The following is a 14,697-nucleotide window of genomic DNA, read 5'->3' on the forward strand; positions in this document are numbered from 1 at the left end:
GTCCGTTATGGGAAAATAAACATTTTTTTTTTTAAGAAGATTATTAATTTGTTGTTGGTGTTTCCTTTTGTTTCTTTCTACTACTTGAGCACCCTTTAAACGTTTTAGTTTGTAAAATATGGCCGTGTGCTAATCACGACCTCAAAAATAAGACAATAAACTGATTATGATTCGAACCAGCAAACTTTTGTTTTATGAATATTCATTAGTTTGAAAGCGTCAAAATATAACCTTTGACACATCGCGGAAGTATTTCGCTCACACACACGTGTCAAGTGTCAAAGTTGTTTTGGGGATTGGAACAGGGCGAAGATTGCTACTCGTTTCTTCCAGAAAGACCTAGGAATTCGGGTGTTTTTTCCCGGTTGGAGTACTTAATTGCACTGACACATAGACAATTAAAGATGTCTGCATTGCTGATTTTGGCGAGTGGGGCGGAGGAAATGGAGACGGTGATTCCAGCCGATGTTTTACGGCGAGGAAAAGTAAGTAATAATAAGTAAATAATCACAACTATTTTGGAAAAGATTTTTTTTTATCTAGCCCACAAAACAACTGTGTTCAATATACCATGAATATTCTAAGCTGTGACTTAATAAAGCCATTGTTCACTTTCTGAACAGAACAAAAATTAAAACTTCACAGATTTACAAATAATTTACAGGGTTTACAGAACTTAGAAGGTAATGGTGAAACTGAAAGACTTCCCTTGAAATATTATTCCATGAAATGCTTTACCTTTTGAGAAAACATTAAAACAATTATCAATTCTCGATATAAGAGAATAACAGATTTATTTTAAACACATGTCATGACACGGCGAATTGTGCGGAAACAGGGTGGGTTTTTCCTTTATTTTCTCCCGACTCCGATGACCAATAGAGCCTAAATTTTCACAGGTTTGTTATTTTATATAAGTTGTGATACACGATGTGTGGGCCTTTTGACGATATACTGTTTACGTTGTGCGATTGCTTTAACCATGTTTTTTTAACTGTGTTTGTGCCTTAGATTGATGTGACAATAGCTGGTCTTATGGGAACTGCGCCTGTCACCTGCAGTCGTAATGTTGTCATTGTCCCTGACAAAAGTCTTGAAGAAGCAGAAAAGAAGGTGAGAACATCTTGAAAATCACTACAATCAGTGCAAAAAATATGGATCTGTCGGAGAACGATTTCATCCAGGACTTTCGTTTTAGCAAAATAGTTTGACCGGAGCAGACTTTGTGCCCCAAAAAATGCTAAAAATATTGAGTTGCAAATGGTGATTTTTTAGTAGACCCAGTAACTGGGGGGCTTAGACCAAGCTACTGGGGTGCTGTCTCCTTTAACATTGTCATTATCGGTCGTTCTAGCACGACCCATAATGACAAAATTGCTAAGACAGGAGTACAGCGCCCCAGATACCATGGTTACTGGGTCTAACTTTTGAGTAGCAATTGAATGTTAGAGGTAGAAAACCCATCGTAGGCCTACTTATGTTCAATCAAGTAAATGCCTTGGTGCCCTTACCGTTTCAATAATGAAGCATACAGACCTGGTTTCTTATTTGGTGTTTTTAATAACTGATTATTTGTTTTAAAGAGAATATTACTGTTAATCTAAAGTGTTTGTTGGTTTATATTTACTGACATGTTCTTGTGGAATTACAGGGTCTGTACGATGTTGTCATTCTTCCTGGTGGAGGCGAAGGGGCAAAGAATCTAGCTGAGGTGAGTTTACTGGGACGACGACCCCCTACAGACTGTAAGCTGTATTACAAGTAAGGCCTACCTCATCTGTGAGGGTAGAGGTTGGTATTGTGTATTCAAAAGCCTTTGGAGCCATACGGCAGCCCAGGGCTGTATACTCCCGAAGGAGCTGAGAAAGATTGAAGGAATATTAGTTGCCCAATGACCAGCCGTCGATTTCACAAAACTCTTCCTAACTTAGGATTAATCTTATGACTTAGGACGAGTCCCAACCCTGCACTGTAGCATGCAGACCTTAAGATTAATCCTAAGTTAACTCGTCCTAACTCGAGATAAGACGAGTTCTAACTCTTTGTGAAATCGACGGCAGGGCACTAATGAAATGTGCATTGAGGCGGTTACTGTTTTGCAAATTTAGATAATTATTTGTTCTTCTTTTTCCCCAAAACTTTATATTACAAGTCATCTAAAGTGGGTGAGATTCTGAGGGCACATGAGTCTGCAGGGAAGATAATTGCTGCTATCTGTGCAGGTAGGTAGGCCCTATAATTCATTTTATCGAGTAAGCGATGAAATTCTTTATACTCTGCATATTGCTCCCTGTTGGAGTCAGCTCTCATGAGTCAAGGGGAGACTTGTTTTCAAGTCTAGGTTTTTCCTTGCTTGCATTAACACGATGGCGTGTTGTGTGTGTGGTATTATAGACCTTTTCGCAAATACCGGGGCGCGCGCGTTAAGCTTGGAATTAGGTGCATTGTGGTCTAGCTGGTATCCAAGTTTGATTCATATCTATCCCACAATGCACCTCATTCAACAGTCTGCGCTTGCGCATTGGTATTTGCGATAAGGTCTATGTATACAGGGTAGTGTTGGATACTCAGCAACCAATGGGAGCCGAGCTTACATAACTTTGTGTTGGTTTGGTTTACATGGTTGGCCAATAAGGATCGGTCTTGCAATTGAGTGGCTGAAAATTTGGCTGGAGCAAGATTGTTGTCACTTTGTCTCACCTTTTTTTGGAGTAACTTACATGCCAGTCAATCATCATTCCTTTCAATCAATCAATCAATCATTCAATAATCAATCAATCAATTAATGAGATATATGATTAGAGACACTGCAAGGTGAGGTTATCAAGCACGGCGATGAGGAGTGGAGCGGGGGTTGTGATAGTTGAGTGATAGTGATGAAGAATGTCTTGCGCCAAGACTAGGATTCCACCTGTGCGATTAAACGGGTTGATCTCACACCCTTCAATCAAATCTCAATTTCTTTTGTTGCATGAAAAATTCATGGACTGAAGCAACCTAATGTCATTTAGTTTCACCATGAATCGCTCAAAACTGTAAACACTTATTTGTTACCAATGTTTTATCTGCAGCACCCACAGCACTGTTGAGTCATGGCATCGCAAAAGGCAAAATACTCACATCTCATCCAGCAGTCAAAGAAAAGATGGAGGCAGATGGTGAGCTATTTCCTTAATTCTTGTAACAAGAGTTGACTAATTTCTACCCTAATTGGATTTCTTCTTTGGACTAATTTGTCATCAAGACTAATGCTCGAAGTATTAATTCTTTGTAATCGGTGTGATTTGATTTCACTTCTTATCAAAATATTTTAATGATTTAATGTATAATTGTGAAATGCTGACCGTTATCCCCTGAAATAGAAAAAAAATTCAAACAAAATAACATATTTTATTTCAATCCGAAACTATTGTTATATTTATTATTAAAGGCAGTGGACACTAATGGTAATTGTCAAAGACTAGCCTTCCCACTTGGTGGACTCAACATATGCATCAAATAACAAACCTGTGAAAATTTGAGCTCAATAGGTCATCGAAGTTGCGAGATAATGAAAGAAAAAAACACCCTTGTCACACGAAGTTGTGTGCGTTTGGATGGTTGATTTCGAGACCTCAGATTTAGAATTTGAGGTCTCGAAATCAACCATCCAAACGCACACAACTTCGTGTGACAAGTTCTAGTAAACTATGAGGTCTCAAAATCAAATTCGTGGAAAATTAATTCTTTCTCGAAAACTATGGCACTTCAGAGGGTGCCGTTACTCACAATGTTTTATACCATCAACTTCTCCCCATTACTCGTCACCAAAAAAGGTTTTATGCTAATAAATATTTTGAGTAATTACCAATAGTGTCCACTGCCTTTATATGAACTTTCACGTCTTGTGTTTGACCATATTTCACTTTTTGGCAAAACATATTTTTTTCTCATTCTTGCTGATTCTTCCTCTTCCCAAACCAGGAACTTATAAATACTCCGAGGACAGTGTCGTTAAGGATGGCACACTGATTACCAGCCGCGGGCCAGGTACCGCTTTCAATTTCGCCCTGGCACTGGTCGAGGCACTGAAAGGGAAGGAGGTAGCGGAGAGCTTGGTGTCACCGATGATACTCAAAGTATAAAGGTGATGATACAATTAGGCCTTTGTGGCCAACGTTTCTTTGCCATAAAAACACTATTCTCAATCAACTTCAAGTGGTGCTGCTTTCTGTAGTTGATGTTCACTCATTATCACTTTTTACAGTTTTAAAAGTTGTGCACAATATTAATTAGATCGGTGGTTATGGTTTTTTTAATAGATGTAAAAGGAACACAGTGATAGATAATTCAAAAAGTAAAATGTAAAGATCCTCAAAATTGCACGGTTTTCCTTTTACGTCGGTCATCTTGTGGAGTCAAAATTTTGACTCCATAAAATGGCCGACTGTGTTAGTTCGCGACGTTAAAAGAAAACCGTGCAATTTCGAGTGATACTTGTGTGTATCATTATATTCTACTTTTAAAATATCTTCCTAACCATTTGCATCTCATAAAAAAAATGGTTTCAAATGCCTTTCAAAGACCAACTCGTCCGATCTTAGGTAACGTGATTTGGAGATATAAATCTTCACAAATTAACACATAAGTTGCATGGTATAAGATGGTCAGAGTGGAGAATTTCCCTTGAAATATATTTTTGCCTGAAGTGCTGCAGTTTTTAAGACACAAGTTAAACTTGTTTGTGATGTTAATTTACAGTAGCGCCCTCTTCTGACAGAAATTGTCCAGTCTCTATGGTTATGAAAAATGTAAAACTTTTGAAGTTATTTCTTTAAAATTGTCCTTTTATCACAAAAAAATATGTTTTTGCCAAATTATGTTGAACAATCTAGAAAACTGAGCCCAAATTACTGGTTTTTTTTCTTTTTTGTCTCTTCTATTTACATGCGGGGAAGTTACAAATAAGTCTGAAGTCAATTTTAAACCAGTTTAAACTTTAACCCAATGACTTTGAGTGTTTGGGAAGTTTTTGCATGTAACTAAAAACATTTATAAAGTAGTAATTGAAGATTTCTTTATTAAATGATCTCGCCAAGGAGGTTTTTCAAAAAAGATTTGTGTATTTAATGATTGAAATTGTCGGTAGAACTTGTTGCAGTATTAATTGAACATATTCAGACGAAACAATTACTTGCCAGTGTTGATTAACTTTAACGAAGTTTCTCAGCCAACAATGTTGTATAAGTGCATGAAGTGCTTAAAACATGTAGCCAATTTCATCAAGCTTGTAAGGACAAACACGACAAAAATATTGCTCTAACGAAAACAAGTTTAACTTTTACTTTTAATGGTCAGGAACCATGACAAAAATTTAAAACGTTTCTTATAAAACACATAAGAATTGGTCATGTGATAAATTGCCGGGATCCCGACAAAAACTAATTTTGAGCACTTTATTTCACTGCTACTAATAATTGGCGGACTTTTTCGAGCAATGGCTCAAATGAAAGCTTGTAACTTTCTCGACCCCCATCAAAATACCTATTGAATTTTAAATCAAAATGTTTGGGTCAAATCGGCCATAAATCTGACATAGCATCTTTAAGTTTACATTGTTGTGACTGGTGCCCCACTTATTTTTTTTGCTTACCAAAAGAAACTTGTAACATGTATGAAATCTAAGTAAGAGTAAGCTGTTGTAGACGATTTAGTTTGTTCCTCCGTCGAAATAGACGTAAACACCTTTGTCCCACAAAGCTTCACTGACCTTCTCTCCTCTAACAATACAAAATGTCGAGTAATTATTAGAAAGAGGGCAGGACGTTTCCAAGAGATGTATGACTACAAAAGAAACCACAAAAAACAAGACCAAGCAAGAAGGACCACAAGTGCACTTTCTTAAAAATATGATAATGAGTTTTGTGTTCTCCAAGGCTGTGCTCCCCCCCCCCCACCCATACTGGTTTTGATAATCTAGCGGCTTATCAGCCTGACCACAGACCTTCAACTATGGAGGTGTCTACCTCCATGCTTCAACTAACTGGAAATGTAGACTAGCCAACCATTGTGATGGTGTTAGTCATTGGGCTAAATATAGAGCAATGTATGGTTACCCCCCCCCCCCCTACATGAGGTTATGAACTTTTAACATGTATGTAGCAGACAAAGAACACTGGTTTTATCCAGTAAAATTTATAGATACTTCAACTTGATATAGGTTTGGAAGTTTTACTCGTGTTGAGATGAGATATTTGTCATATAATTGTTGCTGGTCCATTCTGATGAGGATATTTCTAATTATTCTTGGCATGTCTATTATAATTAAAATGCCTTTTTTGAAGAAAACTGTTGGCTCTGATAAGTGGAGCTGTTAAAGATGTTTTCTTAACAGTCCGACTAGCTAGCTCTGTCTTTAGGAGAAAAATTTACCAGAAATGTACACTTCCAAATGAAAAACATAAATGTTATGACTTAAAAAACAAGTTTAAACTGTTGAACAATTCTTAGGTTCACTTAGGTACATAATGTCATGAATGTACCATTGCTATTAACATTGAAACAGTAGAGCTTTGCCATCGAATTGCTATCCATTTAAATCTTTTTAACTATAATCTAAAGTTGGTCGCGGCGGGACAACTACAGTCACAAAACTCAAACAGTGGCCTCACAGAGATCATCAACATCTAGACTTATCATTGGCTGTGAGTTAGGGCGCACAATTTTGCTTATTTCCATTGTCTGACCTCATGATGACTCCCAGTGCAAGGGGTCTGTGCAATTTATGAATACCTTTTTGATATTACAAAGAAGTCGGCTAACCACAATGTAATTCTAAAGAAGTAAACTGCAAATGGCGTCCCTTTGTGTCCAGTGTTAACAACAAGTAAGCCTTTTAGCAGACCACAGTTCAACCCTATAAAACACAATATGTAGGTCAGTGTCCCCCATCATAGCAAGGTGACAGGCCCCAGGTTATTTGAGCCCCCCCCCCTTACCAGTACCGCCCCATGTGGCATATTTTTAATTAAGTTTCCACCTGTGCGATTTAAATCAAATTAAAGTTGCAATTAGGGGATTTCTTTGATTTGAAAAATAATATACAAAGGTGTCTTTATTAGTGCAGTGAATGAGTTTGGATCAACATTACAACCTCTTTCCCAACCATAAGTCTGTAGCCAGAGTCTGTCTTTGTTCTACCTTGATATTTTCATGATAAATGAACCACCAGTGTGTCCAACCTGGTTCCATTGTCAGTGTAAAACTAGGCTTTCTGCAGCTTGTTCTTACCCATTCACACTTTGCTGAGATATTATTTAAAAGAGCCATTCCAACAGCTTCATTCCAGCATCTCTTTGGAACTCTTTGCCTAATTTTGCAGCCGTCGATTTCACAAAACTCTTCCTAACTTAAGACTAATCTTAGGACTTAGGACGAGTCCCAACCCTGCACTGTAGCATACAGACCTTAAGATTAATCCTAAGTTAGGACGAGTTACTCGTCCTAACTCGAGATAAGACGAGTCCTGACTCTTTGTGAAATCGACGGCCAGTTCCCCCAATCCTCTACAATCTAGAATGCTTTAAAAGGAATACCAATTCCTGTCTTCAACTCCCCCAAGTTATCTTGTTTGTTTCTTCTTCTTGTAACCCCTTTACAAAGAGTGACTTTTAGCCTTAACAATAAGAAATACATTAATAATTGTGGGGTTTTTTTAAATCAGAAAACTCACTGTGTGTTCCATTCCAAAAAAAGCCCTTTAAAGTTCCATTATAGTTTGACAGTGAGGTGTTAAAATTGTGATCTTTGCTTTGTTTAATTTATTCTGGTCAAGGCAAAGGACTCTCAGAAAAGCAAACTTTATCACTGTACTAGCCTCAAACCCCATGGAGAGAAGACAAGGAAAGGAATAAGTTTTAGATGTGGGAGGGAAACCCCAGAAAATTACTCCAGGGAAGGGAAAACTGAAAACCCATTCAACATAGTGCCCCCGGTGGGATTCGAACCGGGGCCCTAGAGGTGGAAGGCGAGGAAAGATACCACTGCGCCAACCTGACCACCCAAAATGATTCCTTTTAGAGTTTTGGTCCATTCTAGCCTATAGCTATTAAAGGCAGTGGACACTATTGGTAGTTGTCAAAGACCAGTCTTCTCACTTGGTGTATCTCAACATATGCGTAGAATAACAACCTGTGAAAACTTGAGCTCGTTTGGTCGTCAAAGTTCCGAGACAATAATGAAAGAACAAAACACCATTGTCACACGAAGTTGTGTGCTTTCAGATGCTTGATTGCGAGACCTCAAGTGCTAAATCTGAGGTCTCGAAATCAAATTCGTGGAAAGTTACTTCTTTCTCGAAAAACTACATCACTTCAAAAAGAGAGTCGTTGCTCACAGTGTTTTGTACCATCAATCACTCCCTATTACTCGTTACCAAGTAAGGTTTTATGCTAATAATTAGTTTGAGTAATGCCCCTTATTTTTGACCGCGCGAGGGCGCTATAAATAGTATTTTGATCACTTCCGGGGGTACACGCGATTCGCCCTGCACAAATTAATAGGCGTTCTGTCACTTTTATTGCGCCGTAGTTTCAATTTGCTTTAGAGGTGGATTATAACGGCTCCTTTAAAAGTCTTATTGTCTGTGATGGATTAGATGTCTGTGGTTATAATGTGTTCCAATCTTTAAAAACTGTTTTGGGTATGAATGAATATACCCCCGGAAGTGATTGAGAGCGCCCTCACGCGGTCAAAAATATGGCCCATTACCAATAGTGTCCACTGCCTTTAAGTGTAAGAATTGAAGGATTGCACGATGTAGTTAAAGGAAGTATGAATTGTCTAGAATGAATAGTGACACCACCAATAACAAAATCCGGTGAATAAAATCTCCTCTGGGGAGACTGGGAAGTGGGAACGTGACACATCATAATTACAGGATGCTGCTTTTCATCTGATCAGCTGATTTCCTTTTTGTTTTAGGGTTTGTTTGTTTAAGTTTTTAGTTGTGCCATTGAAAACTGATAAACACTACACTAAAGGAGTTTTCAGGTCATTTCACAAATATGAGGGAATTTACAGGCAACAAGTTCCAGACAGTCTCGTGCACCTATTTTTCTTGCCGATCGTTAAAGACATTTAATCCAAATATTGTTTGGCCAGTTCATAAAAATGTGTGCATTGACCTCATTTGACCTCCATTGGAATGCTTAGTAAAGTCATTGGTGCCCACATTGCTATGGAAACCGCCTTTAATCGGGGCCATTCAGAGAAGTCGATGTTAAAAGTTTCACCTTATTTCCCCCAAATTTTTCCCAACTTCCCTTCCCATATCTCCTTTGTGGTGAGCTCGAAAACTATTTTGTGTTAATAGCCTACAGTTAAGACAAATTGCACATATTTCAATCAAATGTCTGATGTATTATAATTATTAGAGAGAATTACTTTGTTTACTGACAACCGTCCTGTATTATATGGCTTCACTTGGCTACCTCATATGAAAACATAGAGCTACAAAACCATTCCTTAGAATTTCCTAGATAATTCCTAGATGATGAAGTGTTTTGAAAGATTGTTATTAAACTCTTGTATAGCAACCGTGCAGCTTATTATAATGTAGCTTGATTTCCAATGTATCGTAACTTTTTGCGAAGCTATTAGACCAAAGTCTTGCAAGAGCCACTCCCCAAGTGACTGGAGTGTCACTGGCACTCAAGGACCTACACAGCTGTCTTATAAACTCAATAGTTGTAAAACTTCACAACTAATTGTAGGGTTATTTAATCACATGACTTGATTGAACCTTATACAAGTGACAGTGTTTAAGTTTGATGTGTAAGAGTGCAAAACGCAGACTACATTTTCAATTTCATTGTGTAATTGGATACATCCTTATAGAGCTGAAAACTACAGATCTATTTTAGGGGGAACTCTTGCTAAGACTGAAATGTGTGTCTTTAAAGTTTTTGAATGCCTTAGTAGAGAGGCAGAATAGGTGACATTACTGTTATATCTTTATGGTACAGAACAATATAAGAACCCAGAAACTGCTAAATCCTTCGCTAGGGCGAGCAGTTGAAGAAATCTCAGTTTGAGATGGGTTGGAAGGGCAGGAAAAACAATCTAAATGCAATGTAAATCTAGATGCAACTGCCTCCATGCCCTGCGTCATTTTCCAGTACAATGCTAAACCTCCCTCATTCAGGATGACCAAAACTGAGAAAAACTGCCCTGCACAAACATGTGTATGAAGCATCATGCCTGCCATTCCTTAGACAGTTTCATTGGACTAATAATTGACATTTGTAAGGTTTCTTTCTGGAGAAAAACATGACCACTGATGCAGCCAAATTACAAACTAATTTAGTCTACTAATGATGTTATTGTCCTACGACTCCCACTGTGTGCGATCACTACGGGAACAACTTGCCACACTACCAGTCATCACCATGGCAACCAACAATTAAGGTCATATCTATGTGCCTATGGCAACAGTTTCTTTCAAACTAATACTGTCGGGATCATGGTCGGTGAAAATGGCAAAGTTGTATGCATTGTGGCTTCTGGCTTCTACCCACTCCCCCTACCAAGTTCTTTGAATGGCCATTTGATAAGTTTGGATTGTCTGTCCCTCGTTCTCTATGCTTTGACACAGCGTGTCTTGGCTGACGGTCCAGCACACTCTGGTCTCAAGCTCAGGTGTTTCTGGTCAGCAGAGTGTGGGTTTGAGTCCCAGTCTTAACACTTGTGTTCTTTAGCAAGACACTAACCATTATTGATTTGTCCTTGTTTGGACAGAAAGCTGTATAGGTTTCGTGAGTTACCATTTAGTACACTTATCGCAAAGAAAAGGGGCTTGCCTCTGTGTTTCTGGCAGTGGCCTACTGGGAACCCCATCATCTTCTTGGCCCATTTTAATACCCTAAGGCCAAAATCTCTCAAGACACTATCCATGATGAGGCCTCCTTAATTTGAAGAAAAAAAGAAGAAGAAAAAGGAAATCTGGGTGTGGTTGTCTTAAAATAAAAGCATAATTCCCAGTTCACTTTCACTTGTCTAAGATTATCAGTGTTAATTGAAACATTTCATATCTCACTGCAAGTAAAAAATCAGTCCAAACATTGGAAAGGATATATTCTATTAGAAGAAAGTTTGAACGGAATGGCGGCCATAATTAATTTGTTGTCCAGGGGTCTAAAGTTGGCGTGAGGGGGTAATATTGATTCACAGAGTGGAAATTAACGATTAGCCCGATACGGTTTATTTTGGGAAACCAACTGAAAATCAGATCCTGTGGTTGTAATTTGAGATGGCTCGACGGGTAAATCAAATTATAAACCTAACAAGATTTTTGTTGGATAACGGCGCAAGGGTTTATCAGAACGTCCTAAGGGCTACTGTAACCGGTACTCATGGGGGATCAAGTCAGTCTCTAATAGATGTATTGTCTTACTAGCGAATCGATACAAACTAAGTATTCGATTTCAACTTCTCCTGGGAATCTACAGTGTTTTTAAACAATGAATCGGTTTTGGGAGATCAGAATGATAACAAACAACGTTGTCTGTATTTCTCAAACCATCCCATTTTAAATGATCTCTGTTCCTTTATCTGTTCCCGTACTTCGTCCGTGACCCCTTCTCCCTTCCCTGAGTTAGAAGCTAACGTTTACCCTTCCCCTCTCCTCCCCTGTTGATGTTGATGTTGCTGTTGATATTGTTGTTGTTGCTGTTGATATTGTTGTTGTTGTTGCTGTTGATATTGTTGTTGTTGTTGTTCCTTTTATTTCGATCCTGATCCCTTCTCCCTTCCCTGAGCAAGAAGCTAACCTTTTAACCCCTCCCATCTCCTCCTCCCCCCTGAGCAAGAAGCTAACCTTTTAACCCCTCCCAATTGTTAGCATAAAAACTTACTTGGTGCGAGCAATATAGAGCTGTTGATAGTATAAAACATTATGAGAAACAGCTCTACTGAAGTAATGGTTTTTTGTTGTTGTTGTTGTTGTTGTTGTGTTGTTTTGTTTTTGTTTTGCTTTGACCTGGCAGATACAAGCTGCAATAGAAATGGATCCGGCATAGATTAGTTAAGGGTAACAGTGTCCATTATTATAAGTGACAATACCTGTAGCCACAACAAGAATCTTTAAATCCACTTGAAAGCCTATTCACTCTGTGTGCGTTTCACCGTGGGAAAACTGTCCATACAATGGAAACAGTTTACTTTTTATCCCTAGGCAGAACAAAATATGAACAAACGTCAAATAAATAAAAAAAAGCTAGAATGGTAAAGATGACAGAGGAAGAGTAAACTTGAAAAACAATACTGTATGTGTTGGTTGAGTGTTGGCTTTAAGTGCTGCTAATGGCATGGTTACTCTCTTACAATCAATACGAGGTAGCTTTTGGTGTCAGCCATACACAGCGAGCAAGGCAACAGAAAACCTGAAACAAATTTAATTGCAACTCCCTTGTGATTGAAAGGCTGTAACAAAGTGTCAAAAATTAGCTGCCGCTAAATTATGATGATTATAATGTCTTTGAATCAAGAGGGTATACAGCGGGATGTGTTTACACTTGAAACTTTACCAACAAGAAACACTTCATAGTGATTCAGTCATGGCCTTTTACAACTATTTCTGACCAGTTAAAAAAGAGAAAAGTTATTAGTCACAACCTCAGGACAAAGTTTAAAAATATTATATTATGAAAAAAATCCTCATTAAAACCACGACCTTGTGACATTTTATTTTACTATGGGTGGAACTTCCACTGATTTGCACGCTGGTTTGATGAGGGGCGCGTGCATTTCCACCGTTAACGTAGTTTGTATACCAAGAACGTTTAACGGAAGGATATATCAAAAGTTGTTGGAGTTGACATTTCCTATTGACCCAGGAAACACCAAGGACATTTCAGAGAATCTTGACGTAAGACTTGTAGTTTTTATTCACGTGATTATTGACGGATAAAATGTCTCAAGTTCAAACTTGAACTCTATCCTCTATAGTGTGAACAGGAAAGAATAGCAAAGCATTGGCATTGGAAGATTGGAGTATTTTTCAGATCTCAGCACCAAGGCTTTGGAACTATAAACTTTTAAATTCAATTAGCATATTCAAGAACAGTTTTGAAGTCCTACTTGTATACAGAAGCGTTTGGTCGACTTTATTATTGGTTTGGGATGCTACTTGTTTTTATTGTTTTGTTGTTGTTGTTGCTTTGGTTTTTGGCTGATCAGCACAGCTTGCAGCAGCTATCGGGGTCCTTTTAAAGTTTTGATTATTTTTATTATGGTTAGTTTTCAAAGGCCAAATTTTCTTCTACTGCACAGCAATTAACTTCGAAAAAACTTTGGTATGATACTGGTTTGACCTGGTAACTTCATGCACAGTGAATTGCAGTTTGACCTTACATTGCCCAATAATGACATGCTCTATTTTCCCAATTGCTGAGACAAAATCAACTTTGCTTTTGCAATTGATGTGAAGCGTGGTCCACTTCAAACTGTTGTTGCAACATCAGGATTATTGACGTCACAATTGCAGGATGTACAGTTTGACTTCCTGAAATCTAGACTATAGGAAGTCTAATGTTGTTGATGGCAGTTTTCAGAGAATAATTTTGGGTTGAACCATGGTTGAACAAAGAACAAAATTTACGGAAGCGAGACTTGATCCTGCTGGACCTTCGAATTTATCCAGTCAGTTTCCCCATGTGGTGTACTGCTTGATATGTGACAATAAATGTAACATCCCAAAGTCTTTTTAAATCGCAACTCAAAACTTTTCTTTTTAAGAAAGCCTTCAGTAATGTGTTGTGAGTTTTGTATATTTTAGTTTTTAATTTTATGGTCTCTATTGAGTGTTGCTCTCTTGTATCAAAGTTGCGTTGTTTTTACAGCCTTTATCGTTCTAGGGTGTTAATGCACTTTTTTGCTTGTAAAGTTGTATATCTACTTTGCTTATATATTTTTACGGATGTTCTTTTCTTTAAACTTTTCACTTATTGCATGTCATTTTCTTAATCTTTTGCAATGTTTACTGTCGTGCACCCTCGAACAGGCTGGTCCTGGAGAGAGCGCAATATAAGATCAATAAATTATTATTATTATTATTATTATCCCTCTCCTGTCGCTTCCCAGGTTGTAAACTTGAATGTGATCCCTGGCTGTATGGCAGGTTGAATGCAACCTAAACTAAGTTATTGAAACAAATTTGGAAGTCAACAACATTAGGGTTCGCGTCATATTAATCTGTCACTCTAGTCACTGTTTCTTTGTTCAACCCCAAATTGTTACTCTCTTAAAGTCTAAAACTGAATGAAATTCCATCTAATCAATTGAAACTAAAGACAATCATCTGCGGGTAGTCACTTGTTTCAATTGATATGAGTGAACTTCAGTTTATTATTCCTTCTGTCGGTTTCCATTCTCGTTATTTTGCTAAACAGGCTTTCAACGAGTACCAGCATAGAGTAATAGAAATAACTTAATATTATGCCCTTTTTAACATTACATTAGGCCATGTCATATCCATTTAATCAAGATATACATGTACTGAGTATACAGTGCTAATCAAGAAGTACTGAGTATACAGTGCTAACACTGCATCGGTATGGGTAAAAAAAAATATAAAAAAATTAAGATGTACTGAGTTGGACATTTGTGAATTAGCAGAGCTGCTTTCTAAGTCCAATTTTGATAAATTTTTGCTTAAACATA

General features: G+C 37.8%; 1 protein-coding gene across 1 annotated transcript; it reads left to right on the top strand.

Annotated features, from left to right (window-relative positions):
* Positions 1-285: 285 nt before the first annotated feature.
* On the top strand, positions 286-4,403 carry LOC117302229 (protein/nucleic acid deglycase DJ-1-like). The gene is made up of 6 exons (XM_033786067.1): positions 286-485; positions 1,012-1,113; positions 1,652-1,711; positions 2,153-2,222; positions 3,072-3,158; positions 3,964-4,403. Exons 1-6 carry the CDS (start codon positions 405-407, stop codon positions 4,122-4,124), a joined length of 561 nt encoding a protein of 186 aa, XP_033641958.1. The 5' UTR covers positions 286-404; the 3' UTR covers positions 4,125-4,403.
* The last annotated feature ends 10,294 nt before the right edge of the window (positions 4,404-14,697 follow it).

Source organism: Asterias rubens, chromosome 18 (genome assembly GCF_902459465.1).
Source record: "Asterias rubens chromosome 18, eAstRub1.3, whole genome shotgun sequence".
NCBI classification, from domain to species: Eukaryota; Metazoa; Echinodermata; class Asteroidea; order Forcipulatida; family Asteriidae; genus Asterias; species Asterias rubens.

Coding starts and splice junctions, on each gene's coding strand:
- LOC117302229 (XM_033786067.1), top strand. CDS start 405: ATGTCTGCATTGCTGATTTTGGCGAGTGGGGCGGAGGAAATGGAGACG. Junction 486..1,011: donor ATGTTTTACGGCGAGGAAAA/GTAAGTAATAAT, acceptor TTTGTGCCTTAG/ATTGATGTGACAATAGCTGG. Junction 2,223..3,071: donor AATTGCTGCTATCTGTGCAG/GTAGGTAGGCCC, acceptor TTTTATCTGCAG/CACCCACAGCACTGTTGAGT.